The sequence below is a fragment of the Sturnira hondurensis genome, unplaced genomic scaffold (assembly GCF_014824575.4).
Source record: "Sturnira hondurensis isolate 20B ecotype Veracruz unplaced genomic scaffold, ASM1482457v3 Scaffold0022136, whole genome shotgun sequence".
Classification (NCBI taxonomy): Eukaryota; Metazoa; Chordata; class Mammalia; order Chiroptera; family Phyllostomidae; genus Sturnira; species Sturnira hondurensis.
This window is the reverse complement of record NW_028094767.1, coordinates 519905-538586: the sequence shown is the minus strand read 5'-3', so window position 1 is coordinate 538586 and position 18682 is coordinate 519905. Positions and strand designations below refer to the sequence as shown.

The window sequence follows — 18682 nt, the reverse complement described above, 5'->3', positions numbered from 1 at the left end:
TCTTTAGGATTTGTTTAGCCCAATATAATAAATCACTTATTTTCTTAGTGAGCATCTGATCTCCTGGTAAGGTACATCTGTAGATTTAGCTCTATGAGGTCTGTCCAGAAGGTATCCAGACATGTTATATGAAAAATAGAGATATTTATTGAAGAAGATCCAAGATCCAAGAAAAGAAACATTGTACATAGGACAATGACACCTCAGTCCCCTTCAAAGTAGGCAGCTTGGGCCCTCACACAGTTGTCTCAGTTGCCACCAGCTGCCCCATCACATTTTCCTGAATCTCATCCACAGTCTGAAATCTCTTCCCTTTTAAAGGTGGTTTTAGTTTTGGGAAAAGCCAGAAGTCATAGGGCACCAAACCTGGGCTGTAGGGGGCTTGAGTCATCTGAGTGATTTCATGTTTTGCCAAAAAACTCTGCATGAGATGTGATGCATGAGTGGGCACATTGTGATGAAGCCCCAGTCACCAGTTGCACATAGCTGCGGCCTTCTGAATCATCTGAATAGTTTCCACAGAGGAGTGTTCAAGCTAAATGCAAAATTGGATGCAGATTCATTGCTCTCCTCAGTCATTTTGAATGTGATGGCCACCCAATACACATGCTCACTCAATGGTTCCTACTGCCCCCACTGACTAGGACATTGAAATCGTCGTCGTTCACACATGCGCATTCCAGTCCACTCTTCTGGGCTGCTAGGTTACATCCGAATTGCGCAAATCATTTTCATTATATTAATGATGGCTGCACTTTTTCTAGACAGACCTTGTATTCTTGTTGTATAGGCTATTAGGCTAATAAGCAGTGTATTTCAATATGTTGAGATATGTTGGCAGTTTAATAGATGACTCTCGATTCATAATAGATTTTTTTAAAGTACTTCTAATAAAATGGTATAGAGTTGGTTCTAGTCATGTGGCTAGTAATGAGAAAAAGCCAAAAGTACTGATAACTGGTAGAAGTGAAAATATTGAAATCTTCTAAAATAAACAATTAAAAATTTGAATTCTATTTTGCCTTTCCATTTCTGTTAGTTTTTCCAGTTTAAAGAGAAATAGTTAATTTGGGATATCTTTTACTAAAATTACTATATATTTTTAAATCCTTATCCAAGGATATGTTTTACTAATTTTAGAGTGAGAAGAAGGGGTTGGGGCAGGGATAGATAGAAACACCAGTGTGAGAGAGGATCATCAATTGGTTGCCTCTCGTACAATCCCCACTGGGAATTGAACCTGCAACCTACATATGTGTACTGAGTGGGAATCGAACCCGCGGCCTTTCGGAATACAGAATAATCCAGCCAACTGTGCCACCTGGCCATGGCTAAAATTACTCTCTTTTTGATCAGCCAACATGAGGGTAAAGTAGGGGAAGGTGTGAGAAGACAGTAGATCTTCCTCTGTGTCCTGGGGGCTGTTCTGCATGTCTGTTGTCACAGTGACATCCTGAGTATAACCAGCCAGAGCTGCACCGACAACCTCGTCACCAAACTCCCAGTGAAAGATCCCGGTCATGGGAATTTCCAGAAGGAAAAGTACTTGGTGTGTTGGGAAGGCAGCCATAGGCTTGGTAATTTGTTAAGCTCCATGAAATCGTTAGTGAACTTCTTTGAGCCAGTGCATGTGTTGTCCACAGTTACTGGGCAAGCCAAGGGGCTCAGAGGTGGCGGGTGCGACTTGTTTATTGGGAACAATGGGCAAAAATTGTGACAGTGTCAACCAGACGTTTTATTTTTCAAGCAGAGCTTAGAATCAAATTTAGTTCTGGAGATAGGAACTATTTAGTTTTTCCATAGGAATTTTTGCTTTTATGTTTTCATTGATTAGTATTAAAAATTATAATAGTTATATATGTCCACTGTAACAGAAATGAAATAATACAAAAATATAAGTAAAAAAGCTCACTTCTGGTAACCACTTTATATCTTAAATGCATTCTTATACTGGTTAGATAAAGTTTGGTTCTTTTAAATTAAAACATCGTATATGGTTATAACATAATTGATACTTGTTTTTTCTATTATAAATGATGACCCAGTGGATATATAGACATTCTCTATGGGTATATTTGCCCACATGTGTGACCAGTTGTAGGACAGATTCATAGAAGTAGAAAAGCTCTGGGTCAGAGGGGTAAATATTTCCAAATTGCCGTCCCAGACGCTTGCACCGGCTTTGCTCTCCAGGTAAGAACGGGTGCGTGTGTTTGCCTGCACTGTCGTCGACCCTGAGGGCATCGGCATTTTACACTTGTCCCATTAAAAAGTCTAAATATAATCTGACTTCCAGGAAAGGCTATCTTTCCCATGAGATGATTTTAAAATAAAGATCAACTTTTAAAATGTTTTATAGTTTCATTTTGCTAGTTTAGATCATTGGCTAGCAGGTATTTATTTTGGTATAAGAGAGGTGAGGGTCAAATGTTTTTTTTTTTTTTTCCTAAATGCCTAACCATTTCTCCTAACACTTCTTGTTGAATAATGCTATTTTCTCCATTGAATTGAATAGTCCCAGAGTCTAAAATCCAGGGTTTTTTGGTGAACAAAGGTTCTTGATATTATCTATAGTTATTGAGCTTTTCCTTGACTATTTTAATGCTTTTCATGATATGAAAAGTTGACGCTGACTCAAGGCTCAAATTAACCACCTACTAGAATTTCACTGACAATAGATATGCGCCCTGTAATAGACAGAAAACTGTACTTGAAAAATAATTAAATAAAAATATTTTTAAAAAGATTAAATAAAAATAAAATAAGTAAAATAAAATAAACAAAAAATAAAAAAAAACAGATATGTGCCCTGTAGCCTCTTTACTCCTATAGACTCATTTCTTGGATTGGGGAGCAGAAGGGAATCTTTCCAGTGAAACCGTGAGCTCTCCTTTCTTGTGCATTTGCTTTGTTTAGGCACTGGTGAGGACTTGGGGCTGTGTTTGTCAGCTTCTTGGAGACTCTATCAGGAGTCTTATTCTAAAATTAACCTCAGGACTTGGAAAATGGACTAATGTAGGCCTTATACACTGTGATTATGACACAGAGGTTTGTAGCAGAAAAAGAGATGTAAAGTAGACTTGAGCTTCCTGGAGATCAATAGTTTGTCTCTAAAGAAAGGTTTACTCAAGATGGCTTTAGATGAAATATGCTACAATAGTTTGAGGTGGTGGGTAAGTTGGGATACAGTAAGTATAAATATGACATTTCTTAGGTAATATTTACTTGCTGGTAATTCCTGTAAATTGCACCTTTCTAAACATTAATTTGTAAAGTTGATTATTTGCAAGTAGTTTTTGTACTTGTATACGGTGATTGGCAATAATATGTGTTTGTTTATGAATCTAGGTATGGTGTCTGTTTTGGACTTGATGCAGGGTGGTTTCCCATCACGAGCTTCATTTCATGAACTCTACAACATGTATAAAAAGTACATGCCAGATAAACTTGCAAGATTAGATCCAAGACTATTTTGTAAGGTACAAATACCACCTGAATTGAAATTTCTTAGTTATAGGCATCTTTCTTACTAATTACTAGTTGTCCTTTAACTTTTTAACTTTTACTTTTCAGGCTCTTTTTAAAGCTTTGGGCTTAAATGAAGTTGACTACAAGTTTGGGTTAACAAAAGTTTTTTTTAGACCTGGCAAGGTAAATATGTTTTTATTTTAAACTTGAACGTGATAAATATGAATAGTTGGTGTTAGTGAATAATTTTAAGTGTTTAGTGATTTGAATTATTCTTGACTTACATGCTCACTAACAGTGTGCATATATGAATATGTGAGAAGTTTACAATGTGTAATACTCTATAAGTTTTACAGTTTTTTTCAGCTTTGGAAATATTGGAATCAGAGTGTTGTTTGATTGGATTTTTTTGTTTAAGTAAGGGCTAGCCAGAAAATACTTGTGTTGTGAACACAAGTTGAAAGCTCTTCTAAAACATATTAATTCAGTCTTAATAATTAAAATTTTCATAGTACTCTGAAGTCTCTGTTGTGTGGAGAACAAGTTCCATTAAAGTATGATAGGTGTACAAGGTATAGGAAAGTGGACTGAGGTTTCTGCTGACTTCTTTCAAACCCTAGAATGAGTGAGTGTGTAAATGGTTTTGCATGTTAATATAATTTTCTTAGGCTAACTCATAGTTTTAGTATTTACAGGTTCCGTACTAGGTTACAAGACCAAGTTAAGAATATTTCATAACTAAGTATATATAATACAGAAATACCTAAATGCTCTTCACAATCTGTTTATAATTTCACCATTCCTAACTTCTTTAAAATGATTGAATTATGTCTTTATAATTTTAAACACACTTGCTATTATATAATAGTCAACCATATTACTTAGCAGAATCATTAATAAGTATCTCTAGTTCCTTGAAGGCTAAATTAATCATAATAAATCTGATTTCACATTTTTGGGCATGAGATAAAATCTGCATAATGCATTAACAGTGTATGTACTTTCCTGTGAATATTTTTACTGCAGTGAACCCATACCATTTCCTATAAAAGAGAAAAATTAAGAAAAAATATAAATTTTCATATTTGGCTTAGCTATAATCATATATATTTCTCATAAACTCAACATTTATTGTATTTCAGGGCTATAGTAATATTTTAGAATTGATAGCCTGATAGAAAAAGTGCTTAGTCTCACTTGTTTCCAGAAAAATTGATCATTCAGAAGAAAACATTAAAAGCACGTGGCATATTTTCACAGATCTTTAGTCTCATTATGTTACCTTTGATTATGAGAAGCTGTTACATTGATAGGTATGACATACTCAATTCATTATAGTGGGGTACATTGATTTTCAGTGAGTGTGCCACAAGAATTTTTAAAACATGCAATACCTGACTATTTAGTCAGGGGCACTGACTTCTTTTCCTTTAGATTGTCGAATAAAAAAAATAACAACAGCCAACACAGCAATAGCTATCTGGTGTGAATAAATCAAAATTTTACCTATTTTTTTTGTCAGATTGGCCAAAATATATTTTTTGGTGTGCCACAGAAATTTAGTAATTACTTTATGTGTGCCATGAGATGAAAAAGGTAGAAGATGGCCGGTGGGTTATCTGGTATGGGATGGAAATTATCATGTAATTTGGTGACAAACTGTGGAAATGATACTTTTCTTAACCTAATAGTTTTGTTTGTGTTATGTCTCTTAGCAACAATTTCTTATCTCTGACCTAAATGAGGATGGGGTTTGGGGAAGTTGGAGTAGTTTTGGTGGTACATAACATTATGTGGCTGACCTTCATTAGTCGGGAACTATATACAGATATTTGAGAAAGTGGATAAGGCAATTAGAGATATATTAGCCCTTCTTTCTTCATTCTTTTTCAGTAAGACCTTTTTACCAACCATCTTTAATTGTCATGTAAGACTTTTTTCTATTTTTATGGCTGAACCTGCTAACTGGCAATGAGTAACCTGCCTTACCCTCCAAGATCCTGAAGGAATGAAGGAAGGAGGAAGAGAAAGGCAGCAAGAGAGTCAAGTGTGCTTGGGTTTTCCATGTAACCCAACCAGACATGCTTTATGGCTTGTGACTATTTCCAAAAAGTTAGATTTTGGATTTGAGTAATTTTGTATCTCTGTGTGTTTTGATACTGATATTAAATTACTTTATTTTCCAGTTTGCAGAATTTGATCAGATTATGAAGTCTGACCCTGACCATTTAGCAGAGCTGGTTAAAAGAGTCAATCACTGGCTTATCTGCAGTCGCTGGAAGAAAGTTCAGTGGTGCTCACTCTCAGTCATCAAATGTAGGTGTTCTCTTTCACACCGGGCTCTGTAGTTATTTTGGAAGTGGGATGGTATAAAGTTGTCTCCGCGGTGAGTGCTGGGAGGCAGGGGTCTCATTGCTTATTCATGTCGCTTCTCTGGCTCCTGAAGTAATATCTCATGTGTAGTGTGTGATAAATTAGTATTTGTGGACTTTCTCTTTTGAGTGTATGTGATACTTCTTTATGTGAGAATTAATTTCCTCATGTCCTAAACAAAACAGAGTTCACTGTCTTATTTTCTCTCCCTGCCCCCTCCTCACCTTTCCCACACCATCCCCCAGTCTCTCAGACTTAAGCCAGATCTCTTTCTACCTGCATGTCGCCATCAGCACAACGTGCCCAAAATTTCAAGTTGTGATGATTTCTCCTTTCCTGTCCCTGAAATCTTGTCCGTCAACAAACCCCATTGATTCTTCTAAATACTGCACATTCTTCCCACTTGGTTGCCAGCGCCTTAGTGGAGCCTGTCCTGCATGTGCATAGCAGCTTCAGTAGCTCCCAGAGAGGTTTTCCTGGGTCCCCAGAGTTCTCTCTGGGAACCAAAAGCCTTTTATTACAGCTCTTTTTGTGTCAAGTCAAGGCTAAAAAGTCTGTCTTAGAATCTTTCAAGATCACATAAAATGGGGCTTCTGCTTGTGTTTCCAGCCTCTTCTCCTGCCTCTGCTTTTTTAGACCCTGTTCTCCGACACACTGTACTGAGCTGCTTTTTCTTGTGTTCCTGGCCAGATTGTATACAGACTACTTATCTCTGACCCCAAACAAGGGTGAGGGGCACAATATTTTAGGGTTACTTGAGTGTCTATGGAAAACCTTTCAGTGTAAGGAGCTGTTGCCAGTAACTTGACTAAACTTGTATTTGCCCTTCTCTCCATGCTCACCAGAGTACCTTAAACAGTGTTAGAAACCTGAAAAAAAATCCAGTAAATTGTTCCTTCTTAATAGATAAATTTTTTTTTGACCTAATGAAAAGGAGCCATGCAAATAAAGGTTATTATTGAGGTATTTTGTTAGAAGTATGAATATAGATAAAAAGAAAGCTATATAAAAAAGATAACAGAAGCTCTTTTTCTTACAATTTTCCAAGTAAAATGTAAACACTTGTCAATATAGTTCAGTACTTTCAGCTTTATACATTGCAATATGTAATATGATGGACAACATATTACATTAAAATTACCTATAATCTTCATTTATTCATGGTCTGTGTTGCGCAGTGGTGAAGTCAGTAACTAGTCAGGATTTTTGCAGGATGCCGAGAGCAGCTCTAAGAAAATGTTTCAGGATCGAATCAGCGTAGCACTTTCTGGGTAACTGAAGTTAAACATTGATACATTCCTTTACTGTAGGATTCTCAGGCCTCACTCACTGTTTTTATTGTGAATCTCCAAAAGTAGCTCTTAGCTTTTTCTAAATTCATTTGGCAGGTGAATCCTTCTTTTAAGACATACCCGTNTCAGCTTTATACATTGCAATATGTAATATGATGGACAACATATTACGTTAAAATTACCTATAATCTTCATTTATTCATGGACTGTGTTGCGCAGTGGTGAAGTCAGTAACTAGTCAGGATTTTTGCAGGATGCCGAGAGCAGCTCTAAGAAAATGTTTCAGGATTGAATCAGCGTAGCACTTTCTGGGTAACTGAAGTTAAACATTGATACATTCCTTTACTGTAGGATTCTCAGGCCTCACTCACTGTTTTTATTGTGAATCTCCAAAAGTAGCTCTTAGCTTTTTCTAAATTCATTTGGCAGGTGAATCCTTCTTTTAAGACATACCCGTTAGCATTTCATAGACCAAATATTGCTTAAAACAGTTTGGGGAGCAGTAGTGTAGCATAATAAGGAAATAATACATTTAAAATGTAAATCTAGTCATATATGTGGTATACTTTTCATTTTAAGAATTATAAGGAATTAAAGAAATGTTAAACTTCTTGATTTTGATGTCTGGTGTCGTATGTTCAATAAGATCTCATGTTTCTCGAGAATTGCTTTGTCAAAGTGAGTAGATTTTAAAATTATTATATGTCTGATTTAAACTGAATGATTTTCTATCATTATATTTTTCTCTTACACATAGTGAAAAACAAAATAAAATATCGAGCTGAAGCCTGCATTAAAATGCAAAAAACTATTCGAATGTGGCTTTGCAAAAGGAGACACAAACCTCGGTAAGATGGATAGTGGCTGAAGAATACTACAAAACCTAATTACCCAAATATAAAATGGCTGTAAAGTCATAATGAAGGGCAGTTCAAATGCTCAGAGTTTTCTTTCTCATGTTCTTATAAAAAGATACATTAATCTGTTATTTCCACTATTTATTTGAAATTAATTATTTGATTACTTCATTATTGGCCTCATTCTACAAAAGAATTTGAAAGGAGCTTACAAAAATGTAGACACCATGAAAGGCCGAAATAAGTGGTTGTAAGGAGTTCTTTTATTCTGATTATTTTGGTGACTTGAGTTTCTTGATAAATGTCACCGTGACATTGTTTATTTGCTAAATTTATTGGGGTAGCATTGGTTAATAAGATTATGTGGGTTTCTAGTGTAGATGTCTATGATATATGATCTGTATATTGTGTGCCCACCACCCAAAGTCAGATCATCTTCTGTCACCATGTATTTGGCCCCCTTTACCCGTTATTACTCCTCCACTCCCTTCCTTCTGGTAACCACCGTACTGTTGTCTGTGAGTTTCAGTTTTATATCCCACATATGAATGAAATACATGATTCTTAGGTTTTTCTGCCTGATTTATTTTGCTTAGGATAATATGGTCAAGGTCCATCCAAGTTGCTGCAGATGGCAGTGTTTCATCTTTTCTTTTTGCTGACTAGCGTTCTGTAGTGTATATGCACCACATCTTCTTTATCTGGTTACCTACTGAAGGGCACTGTGGTTGTTTCCAGGTCTTGGCTGCCGTGAATAGTGCTATGTTGAACAGAGGGTGCATATATCTTTGTGAATAAATGTTTTCAAGTTTTTTGAGTAGATACCCAAAAGAGGGATTGCTGAGTCATATGGTACCTCTATTTTTAATTTTTTGAAGAACCTCCCTACTGAGTTTTGTAGTGCTGTACCGGTTTACATTTCCACCAGCAGCTAATGTGAGTTCTTTTTTCGCCAACACTTGTTACTACTTGTCTTGTTGATAATACCCATTTTAATAGGTGTGAGTTGGTATCTTATTTTAGTTTTGATTTGTATTTCCCTAATAGCTAGTGAAGTTGAGTATATTTTTATGTATCTGTTAGCCACTTGTATGTCTTCTTCGGATAAGTTTCTGTTCAGGTCTTCTGCCCATTTTTTAATTGGATTGTTTGTTTAGTATTGAGTTGTGCAAGTTCTTTATATGTATTGGATATTATCCCCTTGTTGGAGCTGTTGTTTGCAAATATCTCCCATTCAGTTGGTTGCCTTTTTGTTTTGATATAGCCCCATTCCTTTATTTTTGCCTTTACTTCCCTTGCCTTTGAGGTCATATTGATAAAATTTTTTCTCATACCAAAGTCAATGAGTTTAGTGCCTATGTTTCCTTCTATGCAATTTGTTTCTCATTTTACTTAGGTCTCTGATCCATTTTGAATTAATCTTTTTGTACACAGGACAAACTAGTCTAGTTTAGTTGTTTTGCATATGGTTTTCTAGTTTTCCCGGCACCCTTTATTGAAGAGGCTTTCTTTTCTCAATTGTTTTTGGCTCCTTTGTCAAAAATTATTTGCCCATATGTAATAATGTGGTTTTATTTCTGGTCTCTACACAACAATACATAAAAAAATAACACATAACATACAGGTGGGGTTCATTTTAGGGGCACAGGGATGGTTTAACATATGCCAGCCAATCCATATAATACAACACATTAACAAAACAAAGGATAAAATCATATGATCTTATCAATAGCTGCAGAAAAAGCATTTGATAAGCTGCTACACCCATTTATGATTAAATCACTCAATAAAGTGGGTAGAGAAGGAAAGTACTTATCATAATAAAGGACATGTATGACAGACCCTCAGCTAATACTGTATTTGTATTCAGTGAAAACTGAAAGCTTTCCCTCCAAAATCAGGAAGATAAGGATATTCACTCTCACCACTCTAATTCAAAATAGTTCTGCAAGTCCTAGCCAGAGCAATCAGGCAAGAGAAAGAAATAAAAAGCATCCAAATTGAGAATGAAGAAGTAAAAGTGCCATAGCAGGTGGCATGATTCTGTATGTAGAGAACCCTAAAGACCCTACCAGAAAACTAACAATAAACAAGTAACAGTGAAATTGCAGGATACAGTATCAATGTACGAAAATCCACTGAATTCCTGTATATTGATACTGTTTTTTAAAACATCTCATTAATGTTTTGACCATAATTTTCTGAATTATGTGTAGGAATTGTCTCACCGTAAATTTATTATTAAGTTCTCATATGCTTTTATTATTAATTGATACTCTTTAAACATAGCAGTCTGAATAATTGTTAATCTTTAACACCTTTAAAAGAGACTAGATAAGTCTTTTAGGTTTTCTTTAATTTGAATTCTCCAGTTTTTCAGTGTAAAGATAGAAGGCTTAAGTCCTCTTGACAGATAGCAGTGTCCTTCACACCCATATTTGATTATTTTTTTTACCCTCAACAAATTATCTAAAAAAGAGAATACTGAACAATATGAAAACAGAAGTAAAATATCTTTTTTAACAATATGTTCAGCATTTTATTCAAATGGAAAGTCAACCTCCATAGCTGTAAGTGGAGAAAGTAAACTGATGCAGCATTGTCTTTATAGCATCGATGGCCTGGTTAAGGTGGGCACCCTGAAAAAGCGACTGGGTAAATTTAATGAAGTGGTGAGTGCCCTGAAAGAAGGAAAACCAGAGATGAGTAAACAGGTCAAGGACCTTGAAATTTCCATCGATGCTTTAATGGCCAAAATTAAGGTATGTAATTTTAACCCAAATGACTATCACTTTAAAAAATAATTTATTATTATTTATTATTGGTGTTGAAATTGTATAGGAAAATGTTCTTATTTTTTACGGATACAGAGTGTTACAATGTTGAGTCCCAGTGATGACCACTGATGTTCATTATAATACACTCTCTACTCTAGGTTTAAAAATTTCTATAGCAAAAAAAGATTTGAAAAGTTATCATACTTCCATTGATTACTAGGAAAGATATTTTTTTTCTAAAAGTAATAACTAAAATACTATTTATTGTTTATTATTACTGAAATATTACTGTATTTAGTTTACTATTTACTATTTTAAATAGTATCTGAATACTCATTTTGTAAGCTTTTGCATAATCATTACTGAAAAAGGATTAATGTCAATTATTTTGTTTCATGTTTTTCTACTTTTAGAAAGTAATTTTTAAATGATAAATGTAATATTGAACATTTAGAGAAAATTACCAAAAAACTCTCACAAGACTAACACAAATAACTGTTTTACTGTTGGATGTTCCTTTTCCTGTCTTACTTCACGTGCACATGTTTTTGTATAGTTCTTATCCTAATATACGTGTAATTTTCTGTCCTTATTACTATGCCATATGCTTTGTTTCTATAATTATCTTCATATAAGCTGTATCATAAATTAGTTAACTGTTATGGAAATCTCATTAATCCTCTTCCAAATTTTGTAGGAAAAAAGAGGCCTCTTTTTTCTATTAATTTTCATTTACTTGATTTCCAGTGGGAGTGATAATTTTTTATATGCTTATAATTACATTTTGTCTGTTTCTTCCTTTTTTTGGTTTTATTTTACAGTCTTGATGTTTTTCTCATCAACTTTAGCAAGTCAGTGCAATTATGTAGGATATAATAGCTTAAAATGAGCCTTTTGGGCAGATATTTTACATAGTGTTCAGTTTTAGATAGAATGGGGTTAGGGAGTTAAAATGCTTTGGATAAGCTTAGCTGATTTTACAAATCTGTTAAGAGCCATCCCTGTTTATGTAGTGCTAATTAAAACCAACCAAGCCACAGTTTTGGAAGACTACCTGGGAAAATCATCCAACAATGTTGGCTGTATTTAATAATTTCTTAAATATTTCTTAAATAGTAGTTAAACATTATTATAATTAGTACACTCTGGCAAAATGAACTAATCACTTCTTTAAAACTGTTTTTTTAACTACAGTATTTTACCTTGTCCACAGAACCTCCTTAAGTATTTGATTACTTGATTAATGGGAAATAGATGTAGATATTTGTATGCAAAGATAACTTTTAAATATACAAATAGTATAATAAAGATAATGGGCTTATTGCTTACCAACTTTTCCAGTTTTTGCTATATATGTACATCCTGGTTTTTTTATGGTGATAAAGGGAGATAACATTAAATTTACCATCTTAATCATTTTGAAATGTGATTTACTCATAGTGTTTAGTGTTCACATTGTTGGGCAACAGAAGAGATAACTTTTTAAGTCCCTGTTTATTTTTTAAAGTCCACTATGATGACAAGGGAACAGATACAGAAGGAATATGATGCACTAGTTAAAAGCTCAGAGGAGCTCCTCAGTGCTTTACAGAAAAAGAAACAGCAAGAAGAGGAAGCCGAAAGGCTGAGGCGCATTCAAGAAGAAATGGAAAAAGAAAGAAAAAGACGTGAAGAAGATGAACAACGTCGAAGAAAGGAAGAGGAGGAGAGGCGGATGTAAGTCATTTATATTGTTATTTCGAATTAGAAGAAAACAGGACAGTGCATTCTTGTTGGTAAATATTCTTATTTTAAATATTTATTATTTTATTTTATTTCAAGTATATTTTATTCATTATGCTATTACAGTTTCCCCAATTTACCCCCTTTCCCCTGCACCCCCTTCCCTTCAGCAGTCCCCCCCCTTAGTTCATGTCCATTGGTTGTACATATAGGTTCTTTGAGTTCTCTGTTTCCTATACTATTTTTTACCTCTCCCTGTCTATTTAATGCCTACCAATTATGCTTCTTCTTCCCTGTACTTTTCCCTCCTATTCTTCCCTTCCCCCTCCCCACTGAAAATCCTCCATGAAATGTCCATTTCTCTTATACTATTCCTATTCTAGGTGTTTGCTTAGTTTTTGTTTTTGTTGTTGTTTCTTTTATTTGTATAGGTTCATTTGTTGATAGTTGTGGGTTTGTTGTCATTTTACCATTCATATTTTGATCTTCCTTTTCTTATATATGACCCTTCAACATTTCATGTGATACGGGCTTGGTGATGATGAACTCTTTTAACTTGACCTTATCTGGGAATTACTCTATCTGCCCTTCCATTCTAAATGATAGCTTCGCTGGATAGAGTGTCCTTGGGTGTAGGTCCTTGCCTTTCATGACTTCAAATACTTATTTCCAGCCCCTTCTTGTAAGGTTTCTTTTGAGAAATAGCATTCTGGGCACTTCTTTGTAGGTAACTCTTTCCTTCCCTCTTGCTGCTTTGACCATTGTTTCTTTGTCTTTAATCTTGAGTAACTTAATGATGATGTGCCTTGGTGTGTTCCTCTTTGGATACAACTTCCTTGGGACTCTCTGGGCTTTCTGGACTTCCTGAAAGTTATTTCCTTCATCACATTGGGGGAGTTTTCCTTCAGTATTTGTTCAAAAAGGTTTTCAGTTTCTTGCTCTTGTCATTCTCCTTTTGGCACCCCTATAATTCAGATATTGGAATGCTTAAAGTTGTCCCAGAGGTTCAAAAGTTTCTCCTCATTTTTTTGAACTTTTGTTTCTTCATTCTGTTCTGGTTGGATGTTTGTTTCTTCCATTTGTTCCAACTTGTTGCTTTGAGTCCTGGTTTCCTTCCTGTTACTATTGGTTCCCTGAATATCTTGCTTTATTTCATTTTGGGTATCTTTTATTTGTTCCTTCATTTTTTGACCAAGCTCAGTCAGTTCTGTGAGCATTTTGATTACCAGGGCTTAAAATTCTCTCTCAGATAGGTTGGCTATCTCCTCATCACTTAGCTCTCTTTCTTAGGCTTTGCTCTGTTCTTTCACTTGGGCCATATTTTTTTGTTTGGGGCCTCTGTTAAGTTATAAGGGGGCGGGGCCTTAAGTAGTCACCCAGGCAGGGCAACCCTCCTTGCTGCTGTATAGCTGCCTGTGGGGGAGGGGTCAGAGAGGGAACAGTGTACCTCCCCTGCTTTCTCTACCGCACTTTTCAATGAACTCTCCTGTGAGTCTGGGAGTTTCTCTCCCACCTTGGTGACCACTACCATAGTCCACAGCCAGCTCTGAGTCTCGGTTTTCCCTTAAGTCAGCCCCTCCTACACAGGCTGCCCTGCCCCCAGGGCCTCACCACGGTTTCTTTCCAGATGGCCTCACTGGTCTGGTTGGCCTGTTTGACTGTTTAATTTTGTGGTTGTTGGAGTTCCATGCAGTTTGATTTTCTGGCACTTCTGGTTGTTTATTGATTTTAGATTAGTTGTTATCCTCCTTTAGGTTGTGCAAGGAAGTGAAGGGTTTCTACGTACACCTCCATCTGGGCCAGAACTCCCCAAATAGTTATTACTATTTTAAAATACCACAGTCACATGCCACGTAATGATGGAGACATGTTGGAAAATTTGTCGTTAGCTGGTTTCATCATTGTGAGAACATCATAGAGTGAATTTACATCTATACCTAGATGGTGTAGCCTATTACACCTAGATGGTATAGCCTATATGGCACAACATCATTGTAGATAGGGTTCATTCTTGACCAGAGTGGTATCTTACAGCTTATGACTAATTTTAGAATAAGTTTGAAAATGGAGAAAAGCTTATTTTATGAAAATGAAATAAAATGATTTTAACTATAATCTGAATTTTGGTTAGATTCTTACACCTGAGGATTTCTTCTTTTTTAAAATCATTTTTATTTTTTGATTTAATCTTTGTTTTTTAAGATTTTATGTCTTTATTTTACAGAGGGGAAGGGAGGGAGAAGGAGAGGGAGAGAAACATCAATGTGTGGTTGCCTCTCACACACCCCCTAGCCAGGGTCCTAGCCCACATTCCAGGCATGTACCCTGACTCAGAATTGAACCAGCGACCCTTTGATTTGCAGGTTGGCACTCAATGTACTGAGCCACACCAGCTAGGGCTGATTTAATCTTTATTATATTTTTTCCAATCATTTTAAATTTTTAATTACAATTGATATAAATTATTATATTAGTTTCAGTTGTACACCCCAGTTATTATACATTATATAACTTACTAAGTGATTGTACTTCTTAGTCTCTTCACCATTTTTAATCATCCCTCCAACCCCCTCCCATCTGGCAACCATCAAAACTTCCTATGTTATCTATGAGTCTTTTTTTGTTCTGCTTGTTCATTTATTGTTTTCTAGATTCAGCTGTTGATATGCATTTTTATCATTTTTTGATCTGTTTTGTCTTCTCTTTAACATTTCGTATAATGCTGGTTTGGTGGTGATGAACTTCTTTAGCTTTTCCTTGTAAGGGAAGCTCTTTATCTGCCCTTCCATTCTAAATGATAGCTTTGCTGGGTAATCTTGATTATAGGTCTTTGCTTTCATCAGTTTTAATATTTCTTTCTAATCCCTTCTTGCCTGCAAAGTTTCTTTTGAGAAAGTGGCTGACGGTCTTATGGGAGTTCCCTGGAAAGGAAGTAGTTAGCTCCCTTTCTGGTCACTAACTGCTTTTCTCTTACTGTTTTTAATATTCTTTCTTTGTATTTAAGCTTTGACATTTTAATCAACATTTTTTTATTTTTTTTTTTTTAAGATTTTATTTATTTATTTTAGAGGGGAAGGGAAGGAGAGAGGGAGAGAAATATCAATGTATGGTTGCCTCTCATGCGTCCGCTGCCTGGAACTGGGAACCGGGAACTGGCCTGCAACCCAGGCATGTGCCCTGACTGGGAATCGAACCGCGATCGTGTGGTTCGCAGGCCCGCGCTCAATCCACTGAGCTACACCAGCCAGGGCTAATCAACATTTTTTTAAAAGCAGTGACTTGTGTATTATTTAATAAGTAGTAAAAAGGCACCTCAACTTTCCTGCGGTTTTAGAACTGATTAACATTTTGAAAGGTTGGCATAATCTGACAGACAGAAGAAACATTAAGTTGTTTAATAGGAGAAAAAGAGTACAGGAAAGCACATGTCATCAGTACCTCACAACTAGGCTTTATAACCAAGTTAATCTATAGATATCGAAGGTTATGCAATATAATTCTATTTGTTTTGTTTCAAAGATTATTGTCAGTAGAGTTAGGTTTTATTTTTTTAAAAAATGTATGTGGCCAGGAGGTTAATGTAAGTCCCCATCCTGTAACCTTTGTTTATTGATAGTTAAATTGCCTTCTGAAAGATTCCTTATTTTATATTAAATTTTTGAAGAGTTTTCTGTTTTTTGTTAGGAAACTTGAGATGGAAGCAAAGAGAAAACAAGAAGAAGAAGAGAGAAAGAAAAGGGAAGATGAGGAAAAACGTATTCAGGTATGTACTGACTAGATAGGTGAACTGAATTTCTATCAAAACAGAATCTACAAAATTATAAAACAAAAGAAGTGAACGTAATATCTTGATTTGCTAGATAAGCTGCCATTGGTTTATTCCAGAGATGAAAAGTAGTTTCTGAAATAATCATGGGAAGGGACTTTGGAGTTAGGGAAGTGTCAGCATTGTGTCACTGACAGAAATTATGACATTGCACAAGCAACAGTGAGTGACTGTGGGCCACAGTTTTCTCTCTGTGGACTGGGAGTAAATAATGGTTGTGAGCATCACACAAGTTAACACATATTAAAGCATTTTGAACAATGTTCAGTTCAATAAATATTAGCTTGGTGCAGTTATTATACCTAGGGTAAAGTCAGATGAACATTTACTTAATCATTTTAGAATATACTTCAATTAAATAAATTATAAAGCATTATTTTATAGCTTTGTAGATACTAGTAGTAATGGGTTAGAATAAGATTCTCTCTCCGTCCTCATTTTAAAAAAAGTCTATATCTGAGAATAATTGATCATGTATTTGAGTTTCTTGGCTTTATTAATTTATCCTGAGCACAACGAACTATCCTGAGCACAACGAACACTTTAAATTCCTGACATCTGCTTGTCTTGTTTGGTGTTAATGTGATACCTGGGATACTCATGTGATATCTGGGACATTGATAGTTATAGAATGGTGGGACTGTGGTTTCTCTTGGGTTTGGAAAGAGCAAGTATAAATCATAACATAGAAGAGACTAGAGACTGATGAAATTTCTGGTTAAGCAAGATATATTCCTTAGTAAGGAACTTGTCTGGAACAATTTTAAGTAGTAATGGGACTGATCAAGGGAACATATGGAGATACCTTGGTGAAATGCGTTCTGTCCTTGGTAGGCTGAAGTCGAGGCGCAGCTGGCCCAACAGCGGGAAGAGGAGTCCCAGCAGCAAGCAGTTCTGGAGCAGGAGCGGCGGGACCGGGAGCTGGCCCTGAGGATTGCACAGAGTGAAGCGGAGCTCATCAGCGACGAGGCCCAGGCTGACCTGGCGCTCCGGAGGTACTGGGCCAGCTGCTGGGTGGGGTGCAGCATTCTCACTTCTTTCTTTACCTGTGTGCCTTTTATGTCAGCCTGAAAGGAATAGGAGAAAACCCTATTCCTTAGTCCTGATATATTTTAAGTAAAATCATTTAAAACTTATTTGTATCCATTTTTATACCCAAGTGAATGAAACAGTTTATTTTATCAGATTCTCAAACTGTTGGAAAACAAAATTGATATTTTGGCTCATGAGTACTTTTAGAAAACAAAACATCTCAACTTTTAATCTGGAATAATCAGTGAGTATTGCATAAAGGGTAGATAGCTAATTTCTAAATACCTGCCATTAAACACTGTAATGGAAATCATTCGATATAGTATAATCCAGTTTAATATATTTGAGGTAGAGATTTATTATTTTCCTAATGAAAATGAAAAACTATTTGTATCCTAACATTTGAGATGAGAAATTTTATACACATACCCTGTGTTTCAGAATGAATAGATTTCCTTTTCCAAGAAGGGAGGTTAATCACATTGAAATATTTTTGTCCCTCAGGTTTCTGAATTATCTCTAAATACAATATTTTATTAGAGTATAGAAGGCCTTATTAAAAGTATCAGGAAGCATCAATATACAGATTCATTTAACATTTAGAATGTAGAAACTTTAGTTACTTCAATTATTTGTAAAAACAGAGCAAAACTAGTTTGTGAGTTCCCTTGTGTGTAGATATGTATGTTCTATATATATTGTGGGGCACATAGATGTATCTGACCATGCTTTTCAGAATGTTAAAGCACTGTTTACAACAAAATAAAGTTAAAGTAGCAACAACCAGTAGATGTTGCTATTTCCTTGTAAAAGGAAAATTTTGGCTCGTTTTACAAGGTGATGGTTAGATTTTATTTAGCTGAAAACATGGTAGGGAAGGAAAATGGTGTGTTAAGTTGCCTTCACACTTTTTCTAGTAAGTGATTATATTGGGGAGTTCAGGCCAATCCTGTGGCCTGAATTCTGTGTATATTGAAATAAACTGAAATGGCTTAGCAGGCCCAGGTATGATAATAATTTATGGCTCTTGTATTTGAATTCAATATTTGGGCTGTTTATTAACATTTACCATAATTAAAATACTTCCTCCCATCTCTGGCTTTTGTAGCTCAGACTTCGCTGAGCTGCTGTTCTGGGCCTCCCACCTGTGCTGCATCGGAACGGCGGGGCGTCCGTCTGTGTAGCTGACTCGTGGGTTGGCCAGGCTCCTAGACAAACCAGGCTCTGACAGCTGCCATCCCTGATGTGTGAGGATGTCCTACACTGGACAGAGCTGGCTTTAGTATGGCCGAAAACCATTTCTAAAGGACTCGTTAATGTAGTCATTATTGGTAT

At 35.7% G+C, this 18682-nt stretch overlaps 1 protein-coding gene across 7 annotated transcripts in view; it reads left to right on the top strand.

Annotated features, from left to right (window-relative positions):
• MYO6 (myosin VI) overlaps window positions 1-18682 on the top strand; it is a 158840-nt gene that overhangs the window by 124952 nt on the left and 15206 nt on the right. For all 7 annotated transcript variants that reach the window (XM_037034325.1, XM_037034324.1, XM_037034322.1 and 4 more), the window contains exons 21-28: window positions 3349-3479; window positions 3574-3651; window positions 5655-5784; window positions 7891-7981; window positions 10602-10752; window positions 12275-12483; window positions 16174-16252; window positions 17150-17310. In XM_037034325.1, coding sequence (XP_036890220.1) covers window positions 3349-3479; window positions 3574-3651; window positions 5655-5784; window positions 7891-7981; window positions 10602-10752; window positions 12275-12483; window positions 16174-16252; window positions 17150-17310 — 1030 coding nt within the window. The remainder of the gene's footprint in view (window positions 1-3348; window positions 3480-3573; window positions 3652-5654; window positions 5785-7890; window positions 7982-10601; window positions 10753-12274; window positions 12484-16173; window positions 16253-17149; window positions 17311-18682) is intronic.